Source organism: Ranitomeya variabilis, chromosome 3 (assembly GCF_051348905.1).
Source record: "Ranitomeya variabilis isolate aRanVar5 chromosome 3, aRanVar5.hap1, whole genome shotgun sequence".
Taxonomy (NCBI): domain Eukaryota; kingdom Metazoa; phylum Chordata; class Amphibia; order Anura; family Dendrobatidae; genus Ranitomeya; species Ranitomeya variabilis.
This window is the reverse complement of record NC_135234.1, coordinates 385,514,928-385,529,500: the sequence shown is the minus strand read 5'-3', so window position 1 is coordinate 385,529,500 and position 14,573 is coordinate 385,514,928. Positions and strand designations below refer to the sequence as shown.

General features: G+C 38.3%; 1 protein-coding gene across 10 annotated transcripts in view; it reads right to left on the bottom strand.

Annotated features, from left to right (window-relative positions):
• Positions 1–14,573, bottom strand: part of ADGRB2 (adhesion G protein-coupled receptor B2) — a 666,055-nt gene that overhangs the window by 71,838 nt on the left and 579,644 nt on the right. For all 10 annotated transcript variants that reach the window (XM_077296045.1, XM_077296046.1, XM_077296050.1 and 7 more), the window contains one exon: positions 4,914–5,108. In XM_077296045.1, coding sequence (XP_077152160.1) covers positions 4,914–5,108 — 195 coding nt within the window. The remainder of the gene's footprint in view (positions 1–4,913; positions 5,109–14,573) is intronic.

Here is a 14,573-nt window from a genome sequence, read left to right as displayed (position 1 = left end):
GTCCAATGCACGGAGACCGGCATTGCGGCAGGGAATCATGTGAAAAAGCAAAGGTGTTTCAGTGCCCAGAGCTTCTTTAAAAATTAATGTTTAATTGAATACAATTAAAAATAAGGCATAAGAGACTAAAAAACTAATTCCACTACTAGGGAACGGGGATGTTTACATCAAGCTTGTAGGTACCTGTGATGCTTTCTACAGGACACACTTTAATTTATCATGTCTGTATGGTCAAATTATTTTCAATCTTTTCTAGGGGTTTCATCATTTTCATTTTTGCTCAGGCCATTTTATTTAGTTTGTTCTTTTTAATTTTTCTGTTGAACCACAATTCAAAAGCAAAGACTGATTTTCATTAGTTGATAGTTAGTAAATTTAAACTGAAAATTACTTTTGCTAAGTTATTTCAGTGACCATTGTGGGTTTTTTTTACTTTAAAGGGAATCTATCAGCAGGATCACCCCTCCTAAGCCTTGTATATGGGCATGTACAGTAGGTCATAGGAAGCTGAATAAAATGAAATGTGCAATTCGATGTCTTATTCCAGCGAAATCCACACCGTATTTTTCTTTCATGCAAATTACCTCTTCCAAGCTATGTGAGGATGCTTTCTAGAACATACCTCTGCCTCTAGAGCTTATTTTACATGAAAGGGAGTTACCAGTGTGAGACAAGTAACTAACACAGAACAGGATAAATTAATTTTGTCTTCTTGCAAAAACATTTTTTTGCTTCTCTCTCAGTTTTGCTCCATTGCAAGAATATTGCAGTCTTGTCTGCTTGTGAGCTGGAAGCCGAGGAACCTGCACATGTTATTGTTAAGCACACCTCTGCAGTGAGATCAGGTGAGGATAGAGCGGCCATTACACATCACACTGGTAAATCCCCATTCCATTTAAAATAAGCTCTGGAGTCCGAGTTATCTTCCAGGCAGCATCCTTCCCATAGCCCAGAAGATTTCATTTACATAAAGTGACAAAAGATGATTTATCAACAACAAGCTATCCGATATGAGGCACACAGGTAGGTCTTTTTTTTAGCATTCTATACCCTGTGTTCCCATATTAGTAGTTTAGATCAGGTCAGGTCAGATGTGTTGCTAGATTCCCTTTAAAGGGAACCTGTCACCCCCCAGGGCCTATTAAAGTAAAGGAGCCACCTTCAGCAGCACTAAGGCTGCATTCTGTGAAGGTCACTCTTATTATCGTTTATTATCCCTAGGAACGCTGAAATAATGACTTTTATAAATTTCCTGCCATACCGCTATTGAGTCAGGGAGGTATGTTTTCTTCCCCTGACTCAACCGCCTCGCAGCCTTCCATCATCCCCCGTCTTGCCTCCAGGTGCCACCTCCTATCTTTGTTGTGACGTCACCAGTGCCTGCGCTCTGCAATCAGCTCTCGAGCATGCACCGTGCGTGCTGCCTGGGAACTTACATCAGGTGATGTAACGATACCGCGCCTGCGTGTAGTGGAGGCCCCAGATCCAGCCCTGCAGTGTGTTATGATGTATTCACACTGCGGGGCTGGGAATCTGGTGCCTGTGCAGTGGAGCGGGTCACAGTATCTCCATTAAAGATAGGGCCGAAGTCTCGCAAGACTTCACAAATCTGAAGGAGTAGAACCATCTCAAGGAGGATCATGAGGAAATGGCCAGCATGTGACTTAAATATGAGTGTCTGAGCAAAGGGTCTGAATACTTTTATAACCATGTGATATTTCAGTTTTCCTTTTTTATTAAATTTGAAAAAATTTCTACATTTCTGTTTTTTTTCCGTCAAGATGGGGTGCAGAGTGTACAGTAATGAGTAAAAAATAAACTTTTTTGAATTTACCAAATGGCTGCAACGAAACAAAGAGTGAAAAATATAAAGGGGTCTGAATACTTTCCGTACCCACTGTATAAACGTGCCAACTTCTTGATACTTTAATCAACTGAAAAAAGGTCCCTGTTAATTTATTGTGTTTAAACTAATACTCAAATCCAAAGTAAGTCTGAAATTGCCATAAACAACACGCAACAAGACTTAAACCACAATTTTCAATAATATTTATACCATAATGTTTATTAATTACAACATAATAATAATAATTATTATCAGCAAAAAAACTCCAATGTAAATGGAGCGGATACATCCACATAACATCAATAAAATAAATAAAATTTTATTGATGTTATGTGGATGTATCCGCTCCATTTACATTGGAGTTTTTTTGCTGATAATAATTATTATTATTATGTTGTAATTATCAATAAACATTATGGTATAAATATTATTGAAAATTGTGGTTTAAGTCTTGTTGCGTGTTGTTTATGGCAATTTCAGACTTACTTTGGATTTGACAACTTCTTGATACGTCTAATATTTATTTCTGCATCCAAAACCCTTATTGTACCAGAAACAAATGTAGATAGCTTCCGGACCACGATTTGAATAAGGACGGTGAACGTTATATTACACAGCTTGCACTGATTGACTTAGAAATGAGTGGGAGAGAGGAGAAAAGCAGGCTGGGATACCATGGAAACCCTCAGTTTCTTTCCTCGTGCTTGATCATATATAGCAATGAGTGAACATCTTCAAAGAGAAGAATCATCCTAACGCTGGCCATGACCAGGCAAGGGTTTATATGTAGCGGAGGAAAAATGCAACAACATAAGGTCAACAAAGAGCAATATACAAAATGAATGCAGCCAAATACTATCACATTATTAGTGGTGACATTACAAGGCAGCAAAATGTCAGTTTAAGTCACAGTCATTATCCACCAAATTGCTTTTAGTGACAGGTCGGAGGTTTCATCTGCAACATGGTCACATGCCGGCTATTCTGCTGTGAACTCAGCCATAGGAATACAAGATTTAGCTACAGTATGATGATAAGGCATGAGCAGTTGTTTCTGTATATATATATATATATATAGCCTATGTTGCTTTGATAGAAAACTTCAGCTCATCTGTACGGAAATGTAATTCTCCAGTAGGACTTGGCACCTGTCCACACTGCCAAAAGTACCAATACCTGGTTTAAAAACAACAGTATCACTGTGCTTGATTGGCCAGCAGAGAATCTATGGCGTACTGTCAAGAGGAAGATGAGAGACACCAGACCCAACAATGCAGATGAGCTGAAGGCTGCTATCAAAGCAACCTGGGCTTCCATAACACCTCAGCAGTGCCACAGGTTGATTGCCTCCATGCCACGCCGCATTGATGCAGTAATTGATGCAAAAGGAGCCACGACCAAGTACTGAGTGCATTTACTGAACATACATTTCAGTAGGCTAACATTTTGGATTTTAAAATCATTTTTCAAGCTGGTGTTATAAGGTATTCTAATTTGCTGAGAAAATGACTTCTGGATTTTCATTGACTGTAAGCCATAATCATCAACATTAACCGAAATAAACACTTGAAATAGATCACTCTGTTTGTAACGATGCTTTATAATCTATGAGTTTTATTTTTGGTATTGAAGAACTGAAATAAATTAACTTCTTGATGATATTCTAATTTTGTGCGAAGCACCTGTATATTCATTACATATGAATCCAAGCAATAGTACATAACAACAATAGAATTGCTGTATGAAAGTTATAAGAATACAATAATACAATGCTTGATTGTGACTAAAGATTATAATTCATATAAAGCACAAGACATATTAATTAGGAATCATGTGACAGGTGTATATCATTTGCAGCAGGAATCACCCCATTCTGCATTTATAGTTTGCGCCTATTCCAGCAAATCAAGCTGTGCATGTCAATGATGTTAGAAAAGTGAGGCGGTGCTTCAATGCTTAGGGGCTTTGACGAAGTTACTCACGCCATATTTGAGATGGTCAATGTTATTGAGAAAGAAAAAGAAAGAATAGAAGCAATCCACTGCTCAGGTGCCATATTTTAATGGTATCACCAGCGTCATAGGGGAAAAGTCCATCAGATCGCGTATGTCACGCATGCGCACGTCAACATGATCAACGTCGCAAAACAAATGGCCATTCATCTAAAAGTTGCAAAAATCCCAGGTAGAGATTTCATGTAAATGATGGGGTCATGTTGTTGTCTTAAAACCTAGAAATACACTCCACCTACAGAACTTATATGCATAAGGGTCTAAACAAAAAATACTGCTCAAAAGAAATGGGTAAACATTGGCAAAACTGAAGTGGAAGAGAAGAAAAAAAAGACAACCAGAAAATAATAATAAAAAAGATAATGCAAAAACGGTGCATGGAGGATTGAGAGAAGAGGGCAAGAGAATAATGAGAGGGAGCAGCCTGTAAAGCACTGTGTGCTGGCCCTAATATCACATTATACACAACATGAGCTCTGTTAACAAGCAAAAGAGCCTTTTATGTGTGTGCTACAACTCTCTGTGACAGCACTTACGGCTCCGTCTGAATGTTACGGGTGGAAATACAAGTCTGCTCAAGCCTGCAGCAGAGCTCAAGGTAAGATGTAGAACCGGCAGGAGGACATGATGAGCCGTTGGACATAAAAAGCTGAGGTGGTGACTATGTGATCGTTCACATGTGTACAATGAACAGAGGATGAAGGAATGAGAAGAATCAATATGGAATAATGGCAAAAAGTCAATGCAATTGTATTTTAAAGACAGGAAACACATACTTTAGAGTTGTTGTATCAGCCAACCTTCATTGACTGCCATAATCTATTTGTTTGCTTATTTAATCTTTCTATAATCTTGAAATGTTGTTTTAGTAATCTCACTAATTAAATTAATTATATTCATAATTTTGCACTTGACTCCCATTAGCTGTGCTAATATTGTTTGAACAATGGTTTATTCATGTGAGTTCACCCCCTGCACAATTTGTGAATTTGACTTGCTCCAGTTTATGAGCCAAGTCGCATCAGTGGAATGTATTTTCCTTCATGTACACTTACCTGAATATCCTCAAAGGATGGTACATACGTGGCTCTCTTATATGTGTCAGTTACATTGCGCAAGATCTCAACACAGAAAAGAAGGTCTCCACTGTAGTAGTTCTTAGTTGACACCAGTTCCAACATGCTCCGCACTACCTGCGTCATGCCTTGACCTGCCAATAAGCGCTGACCTTTTGCCAGATGTTCACGGAGCTGTAGAACAAAACAGAACATCTTTTAATGTCTTTAAAAAGATCTGGAAACCTTTATACTGATTCTGCATTATTCATTTGCAGATGCAAATTACATGACCAGAGAACTTTCTTAATAATTTTAATTAATGTTCTACTGATTTCTGTTGTAAAGCCTGCATAACTCCTCTACATAGCTGGCTGTCTGACTTCTGATATAGATTCCAAAGCACACTGACTCCATCTTTGCACAATACTGCTATTTCTAACATGGTTAGAGATTGTAGCAGTAAGGGTAAGGAGCTTGTACATGATAGATCCAAGTCATAAGGGAAGTCAGATCACCGAGGCAGCACTGTATCAGAACGCAGAAAGAAGAATGCACACAAGCAGTCTGCTGGAGGAGGGATGACAAGCTGTGTCTTTGTGTAGAGAAACAGAGGAGCGACCATAGCAGTCTTAGAAGTAAAATTGTGCTATATCAAGTGAAGGCAGCCATATCCTCCATATCGCACATCCATTATGTATTACTTTTTTCATTTCATATGGAAATTGAAAATGGTTTATACTGTATGACATGTGGTTTCATTAGTTACCATAGTATTCTATATACGGTATCTATCTATATTTCTATTTAGCCCATATCTATCTATCTATCTATCTATCTATCTATCTATCTATCTATCTATCTATCTATCTATCTATCTATCTATCTATCTATCTATCTTTCTATGATATCTATCTATCTATCTATCTATCTATCCCATATCTATCTATCTATCTATCTATCTATCTATCTATCTATCTATCTATCTATCTATCTATCTACCTACCCCATATCTATCTATCATATCTATCTATCTATCTATCTATCTATCTATCTATCTATCTATCTATCTATCTATCTATCTATCTATCTTTCTATGATATCTATCTATCTATCTATCTATCTATCCCATATCTATCTATCTATCTATCTATCTATCTATCTATCTATCTATCTATCCCATATCTATCTATCTATCTATCTATCTACCTACCCCATATCTATCTATCTATCATATCTATCTATCTATCTATCTATCTATCTATCTATCTATCTATCTATCTATCCCATATCTATCTATCTATCTATCTATCTATCTATCTATCTATCTATCATATCTATCTATCTATCTATCTATCTATCTATCTATCTATCTATCTATCTATCTCTATCTATCTATCTATCTATCCCATATCTATCTATCTATCTATCTATCTATCTATCTATCTATCTATCTACCCCATATCTATCTATCTATCATATCTATCTATCTATCTATCTATCTATCTATCTATCTATCTATCTATCTATCTATCTATCTATCTATCTATCCCATATCTATCTATCTATCTATCCCATATCTATCTATCTATCTATCTATCTATCTATCTATCTATCTATCTATCTATCTATCTATCATATCTATCTATCTATCTATCTATCTATCTATCTATCTATCTATCTATCTATCCCATATCTATCTATCTATCTATCTATCTATCTATCTATCCCATATCTATCTTTCTATGATATCTATCTATCTATCCCATATCTATCTATCTATCTATCTATCTATCTATCTATCTATCTATCTATCTATCCCATATCTATCTATCTACCCCATATCTATCTATCTATCTATCTATCATATCTTATCTATCTATCTATCTATCTATCTATCTATCTATCTATCTATCTATCTATCTATCCCATATCTATCTATCTGTCTATCTATCCCATATCTATCTATCTATCTATCTATCTATCTATCTATCTATCTATCTATCTATCTATCTATGTATCTATCCCATATCTATCTACCCATGTATCTATCTATGTATCTACTGTATCTATCCATGTATCTATCTATCTATCTCATATCTATCTATCTATCTATCTATCTATCTATCTATCCCATATCTATCTATCTATCTATCTATCTATCTATCTATCTATCTATCTATCTATCTATCTATCTATCCCATATCTATCTATCCATGTATCTATCTATGTATGTACTGTATCTATCCATGTATCTATCTATCTCTCATATCTATCTATCTATCTATCTATCTATCTCATATCTATCTATCTATCTATCTATCTATCCCATATCTATCTATCTATCTATCTATCTATCTATCTATCTATCTATCTATCTATCCCATATCTATCTATCCATGTATCTATCTATCTATGTATGTACTGTATCTATCCATGTATCTATCTATCTATCTATCTATCTATCTATCTATCTATCTCATATCTATCTATCTATCTATCTATCTATCTATCTCATATCTATCTATCTATCTATCTATCTATCTATCTATCTATCTATCTATCTCTCTATCTATCTATCCCATATCTATCTATCTTTATCTGTATATGCATATTCCTACAGAATCCATTACAACAATCCTAGACACTTATTTTTTCCTAAAATCCTTTAATTGCAAGGGGCTTTGGAACATCATGTGGAGCAGTAAACCTTGCCAATTCTTTGTAAGCAATTTGCCTGGTTCTATATTTGGAAGAAACTCTTTTCCTGGGTTAAATTTGGCTCAGTAAATTGCTAAGACTTTTTATGCGAACTGATTAATGAGACCCAGGTTAACTTGCAAAAAAGTGCCAAGTCTGGTAACAGAGAAAAACATCAGCACAGAATGAATTAAACTGATGTCCTCATAAATTGAGAAATTAGCATACTTTCTAGCCATCATGAAGCATCTCTTTAACTAACCGCCTGCAGAAGTGTGATTATAATCAATACAATTTACTCTTTTCAAGCAATGACAGATTTATATTAGAGGAGACTGCAGACATAGAACTTTTGCCATGTCAAACCGTGGCCATCAGCTGACCTCACTGCAAACTGTGCCTATTCATCACAAGTTTTGGAGAAGTTGTGTTTCATTACTAAAATTACTGTATAAGATGTCCAGACCTAAATGGTCAGCTGTATGATATGCCTTATGTCCTTGTCCAGTGACCTAGAGGAAGCTGATTGTGGATAGTAGTGATGAGCGAACATGCTCGGATTAGGCTTTATCCGAGCACGCTCGGGTGCTAACCAAGTGTCTTCGTCGTGCTCTAAAAATATGTTCGAGTCCCCGCACCTGCATGTCTCGCAGCCATTAGACAGCACAACACATGCAGGGATTGCCTAACAGGACATCCCTGCATATGTTGCGGCTGTCTAACAGCCGTGAGACATACAGCCACGGGGACTCGAACATATTTTTTGAGCACGATGAAGACACTTGGTTAGCACCTGAGCATGCTCGGATAAAGCCTAATCCGAGCATGTTCGCTCATCACTACTGGATAGTATAGAAACTAAAAATGTGAAATACAATGATCAGAGATTGCTCTTGTTCCTTGTTTTCTTTCATGATTCATGTGCCAGATATCATCAAAGGCCATAAGGAAAAAATTGCAGAAAAAATAGTATCACCCCCTGCTTGCTACAAACATACCCTTTCATGTATTGGAAAATATAGCAATAGAGCTAGACTAGAGTGGCAAAAGCATTGATTTATCAAAAGCAGTGTAACATAAGTATGGTTTTGAAAATGGAGCAAAAATAAAAACATCTACTTTGGCAATATTATTCATACACTTGTCCATTTTGGGTTTTGATTAAAAAAAAAGAAAAAAGCATAATACGAGTTAATCAATTAATTGGTCTGCAAATTAAACTGGTTGACCGTTAAGGATAAATTGACATGATGCATGATTGGTTGGGAAATTTTCTGTGACTGAATACCATTTCCATTCATGAAAAGCATTATTGAAAAGTAGAAACATTTAACAACCACAGTAACTTAGGCAAGAAGTTGAAGACCACGTAGAGTTACAGAACAGGGTTGTCAAGTGCTGAGGAGCATTGTGCATAAAAGTTGCTAAAGCTCTGCTGACTCAATAAAATTGTCTGTCAATAACATCAAAACAAAACGGTATGCCAAGAGCTTTTTCTATCTCCAGGCAGCTGCATGCACGCCTTTCATCACCAAGCACAATGCTGAGCACCGGATGGAGTGGTGTGAAGTACAACGCTACCGCACGTTGGAGAAATGGAAATGTGTTCTGTGGAGTGATGAATTTCGCTTCTTTATCTGCCAGTCTTATATGCCAAAACATTACCTTCCTGACTGCACTGGGCCATCTGTAAAGTTTGGTGGAGTAGTGATAATGCTATGTGGTTGTTCTTCATCGGTTGTCCAGTGCCCTTTAGTTCAAGTAAAGAAAAATCTTAATGCTATAGCACACCAAGAAATTTTGGACAAATTTATGCTCACAACTTTGAGGGAACAGTTTGGGGAAGGACTTTTTCTGTTACAGCAAGACATGGCTGGGTGTGTCCATAAAGCCATGGCTAACTGAGTCCATAAAGGCATGGCTAAGTGAGTCCATAAAGGCATGGCTAACTGAGTCCATAAAGACATGGCTAAGTGAGTCCATAAAGGCATGGCAAGGTGAGTCCATAAAGGCATGGCTAGGTGAGTCCATAAAGGCATAATTAGGTGAGTCCATAAAGGCATGGCTAAGTGAGTCCATAAAGGCATAATTAGGTGAGTCCATAAAGGCATGGCTAAGTGAGACCCATAAAGGCATGGCTAGGTGAGTCCATAAAGGCATGGCTGAGTCCATAAAGGCACGGCTAGGTGAGTCCATAAAGGCATGGCTGTGAGTCCATAAACGCATGGCTAGGTGAGTCCATAAAGGCATGGCTGTGTCCATAAAGGCATGGCTAGGTGAGTCCATGAAGGCATGGCTAAGTGAGTCCATAAAGGCATGGCTAGGTGAGTTCATAAAGGCATGGCTAAGGGAGTCCATAAAGGCATGCCTAGGTGAGTTCATAAAGGCATGGCTAAGGGAGTCCATAAAGGCTTGGCTAGGTGAGTCCATAAAGGCATGGCAAGGCGAGTCCATAAAGGCTTGGCTAGGTGAGTCCATAAAGGCATGGCTAAGTGAGTCCATAAAGGCATGGCAAGGTGAGTCCATGAAGGCATGGCTAAGTGAGTCCATAAAGACATGGCTAGGTGAGTCCATAAAGGCATGGCTAGGTGAGTCCATAAAGGCATGGCTAGGTGAGTCCATAAAGGCATGGCTAGTAGTGATGAGCGAGTATGCTCGTTACTCGAGATTTCCGAGCATGCTCGGATGTTCTCCAAGTATTTTGGGCGTGCTCGGAGATTTAGCTTGTGTTTCTGCAGCTGCATGACTTGTGGCTACTAGACAGCCTGAACACATGTGGGAATTCCCAAACAAACAGGCAATCGCTGCATGTGTTCAGGCTATCTAGCAGCCGCAAATCATGCAGCTGCGGCGACACAAACTAAATCTCCAATCAAGCCCAAAATACTCAGAGAACACCCAAGCATGCTCGGAAATCTCAAGTAATGAGCATACTTGCTCATCACTAATGGCTAGGTGAATCCATAAAGGCATGGTTAGAGTCCATAAAGGCAAGGTTAGGTGAGTCCATACAGGCATGGTTACAGTCCATAAAGGCATGGCTAGATGAGTCCATAAAGACATGGCTAAGTGAGTTCATAAAGGCATAGTTACAGTCCATAAAGGCATGGGTAGGTGAGTTCATAAAGGCACGGTTACAGTCCATAAAGCCATGGCTACAGTCCATAAAGGCATGACTAGGTGAGTCCATAAAGGCATAGCTAAGTGAGTCCATAAAGACATGGTTAGGTGAGTCCATAAAGACATGGTTAGATGAGTCCATAAAGGCATGGCTATGTGAGTCCACAAAGGCATGGCTAGCCGAGTCCATAAAAACATGGCTAGTTGAGTCCAAAAAGGCATGGCTATGTGAGTCCATAAAGGCATGGCTAGTTGAGTCCATAAAGGCATGGCTAGGTATGTCCATAAAAAGCATGGCTAGGTGAGTCCAAAAAGTCATGGCTTGTTGAGTCCATAAAGACATGGCTAGGTATGTCCATAAAGGCATATCTATGTGAGTCCATAAAGGTATGGTTACAGTCCATAAAGGCAAGCTAGGTGAGTTCATAAAGGCATGGTTAGGTGAGTCCATAAAGGCATGGCTAGTTGTGTTTGATGTGGAAGAACATGACCGGCCACACAAAGCCCTAGCCTCAATCCCACTGAATACCTTTGGGATGAACTAGAACTAAGATTGTGAGCCAGGCATCTGGTCCAATATCAGTGTCAGGTCTCACAAATGTTCTTTTGGATTACTGTGACAAGATACAGGATTTTGTGGATTTAGTCCACGCTGCCGATAATGATATAAAGTAAAGGTGTTCAAATAAACAAAAGTGGTTTAATTCAACGCGTTTCAAGGTTCAAAGGTACACTGGTGGTTATGTTCTGAGGAAGAGGTCATTTGAACCTTGAAACCTATTGAATGAAATCACTTTTGTTTATTTGAACACCTTGTCTTTATATCATTATCGGCAGCGCAGACTAAATCCACAAAATCCTCTATCCTGTCATACTGATACGGTCTCTAGCGGACCCGTGGATCTGCTGCAGCTGGAGTCCTCATTGAGATCTATATGCTTTACCAATAGATCTATCAGGTTAGTGCAATTTGAATTGAATGAAATTTGCGTTCATCGGATAAGACCCTATTGCGCTGATCTCTCCTACAGTTTATTCCTTTTATATTACTAGGCATAGATCCCCCAGTATACTCCAATATGTTGTAGAAAGAATTCACAGAAGAGTGAAAACTGTTTTAGCAGCAAAGTGGGGACCAATTCCATATTAATGTCTACGGATTTAGAAAGGGAAGTCATAAAATCCACATTTTTGACTCCTTTACTACTTTTATCCTATATAGGGAATGTTAAGGATTGAATTATTTTAACAATTCAACTGTTCAATTCAACCTATACAGCATCTCATTATACCAAGTTGAAGAGTAATAAGTGGGCAAGGTGAAGAAGTAAAAACTATAGTGGTTAGCTTTGCAACATTGGTCCAACCAAGGACACATCTGCGGAGAATATCTACATTCTCTATCCTTAGCTCCGTTTTCTCTGACTATACAGGTTGGCCATTGTACGGTAAACTAAAATCCGCATCAGGTGGACAATTAATTTCGAATGACTATAAATAACAGTAAATGGCCATTGATGCTATTCATAAAGATATATGAACAGTGCGTTAAACTGTTATAAAATAAAATCTATGCAGCTAAAATGGCATAATAAATTACTAGAAATAGATACAAAAAGCAGTGAAACGGATCACACTCGCTCAATCCCCTGGGACTGGACTTGTTGCCTTCACTCTGCACATAAAGACTTTATACCAAGTTTAACTCAAATGATTATGTCACTCTGTGTTCAGTCTCATTTGTAAGTTTTCTGTGGATTCCATAACTATTTTTAGTCTGTTTTTTTTTTCTGGAAGAAGAACTTTCAGGCCAAATAAATGGTGTTATTAATTGTGCCATAAGCTGCTGTCAGCCCTATGTAGAGTTTAGAACATGGGAAGCAGGATTTTAATTAAATACCACAGAGTGATTAAGCAGACAGTCGTCCTGTAATATTTCTCTCCAGTTTTGAGTGAGAATTTTTAATCAAACCCTTCGGGAGACTTCTTTACAAATGCAAAACTGGTCATTACACTGGCACTGTATTTGTTTCATAGTCCGGAATGCCGTCAATGCTGACAATGGCCAGTCATGATCATTTGGCAACCATCAATGTAACAGTTCAATTAACACTGCACAAAATTACTCTGAAAGCTTTTCCAATCTTCATGGGAGGATTAACCTTATAATATCCGGTGGCCGTAAACATTACATTACTGTCCTCACGCGCTTTGAGATAAACAAATCCCCCCCAAAAACACTTCGGCTCCGTACAAGCTCATACCGACCTGAGGTTCGCTACTTAGATCCTCGGAATAAACTGTGCATCTAGTTATTTTAACCATTATCTTTGATGTAAAAAAATGGAACAGCTATTGTAGCAGAACAATCTATCACAGCGTTATAATGAATTCAGCATGACATAAATGAAACTACTCCAAAACTAATGTGATATTCCCTACATGAGAATAATAGCTCGGAAGGTCACACGCACACTCACACGGCAAGTCATGTATTGTATATATGCACAAGACCTAATTTATTCAAGATTGTGTTGCTCCTGAATCTAAACGACTTGAGATTTATTTACATGTGTGCAGCCTACAGTATATACAGGGTTAAGTCATTTACATAGTGTGCCTCCACGTGAACACAGCTTTATACTGGAGATCAGACGATAGTCATTCATATTTGTGTATGTTCTCTCCCGTGTTTGCATGGGTTTCCTCCGGGTACTCCGGTTTCCTCCCACATTCCAAAGACCTACTGACAGGGAATCTAGATTGTGAGCCCCAATGGGGACAGTGCTGATGATGTATGTAAAGCACAGTGGAATTAATGGCGCTATATAAGTGAGTAAAACAAATAAAAATGTACGGAAAACAGTCGATATATGTTTTAGACTGTGAACGAGACTTAGACCCTTTTTACTTTGCGCACTGATGTATGAAACAAATCTATATTTTTAACAGCTGGGTACCTGTATGACAATTGCCAGTGCCTCGTTACAAATCTTCTCCTGCGCCATGATTTTGTTTCATTAAAACACTGAGTACGAATCTGCAGCTGCATCCCCCATGTCTTCTATTTATTCTATTTACTGATTTGCATTAGAAACATTTTTTTCGCTTTGTGAACATTTTGCAGATATCCAGCAGTGAGGAAAAGAGAAAACACAGATTTCTGGAAGGAGACAATGCTACTTTCTCTAAAGTTCATATAATTCACCTGTAGTAAGTTGATCTTTTCTAGGTGTAAGAAGTGTAGGAACACTTACACCACCAAAACCGCCCTGATTCAGCAATGCCATTTTACCAGAATTCTGGCATAAATTGCTTTGAAAAGTTGCAAAATTAGAGCTGTGCAAACATTTTTGCTACTTTTGGCAGTTTCACATCAGTTTTTCCCAGCTCCGCCATAATGGGTGGATCTGGGTTTAGATGAATGCTAGAAGGGCGGAGATGGGCGTGACACCACAGCTTGTTAAATTCATGGCGAGCTGTGGCATTCCCTATGTCAGAAATGTTACTCCAGTCAGAGACAGTAGTAGGATTTGTGGTGCGGTGCACGGAGGCTCACGCCAATCGTCAGATACTCCTGATTCATTAACAGACTTGTGTCGCTTCATGAATCAGGAATGTCTCACTCGAACTTTACCGGTCTTAATTAGTGATGAGCAAATAGCATTGTTGCTCGGGTCTACCCGAGCATGCTTGGGTGATCTCCGAGTATTTGTTAGTGCTCGGACATTTAGTTTTCATCACCTCAGCTGCATGATTTATGGCTGCTGGACAGCCTGAATACATCTGGGAAATCCTTAAAGGGCCACTGTCACCCCCTCCAGCCGTTATAAACTAAAA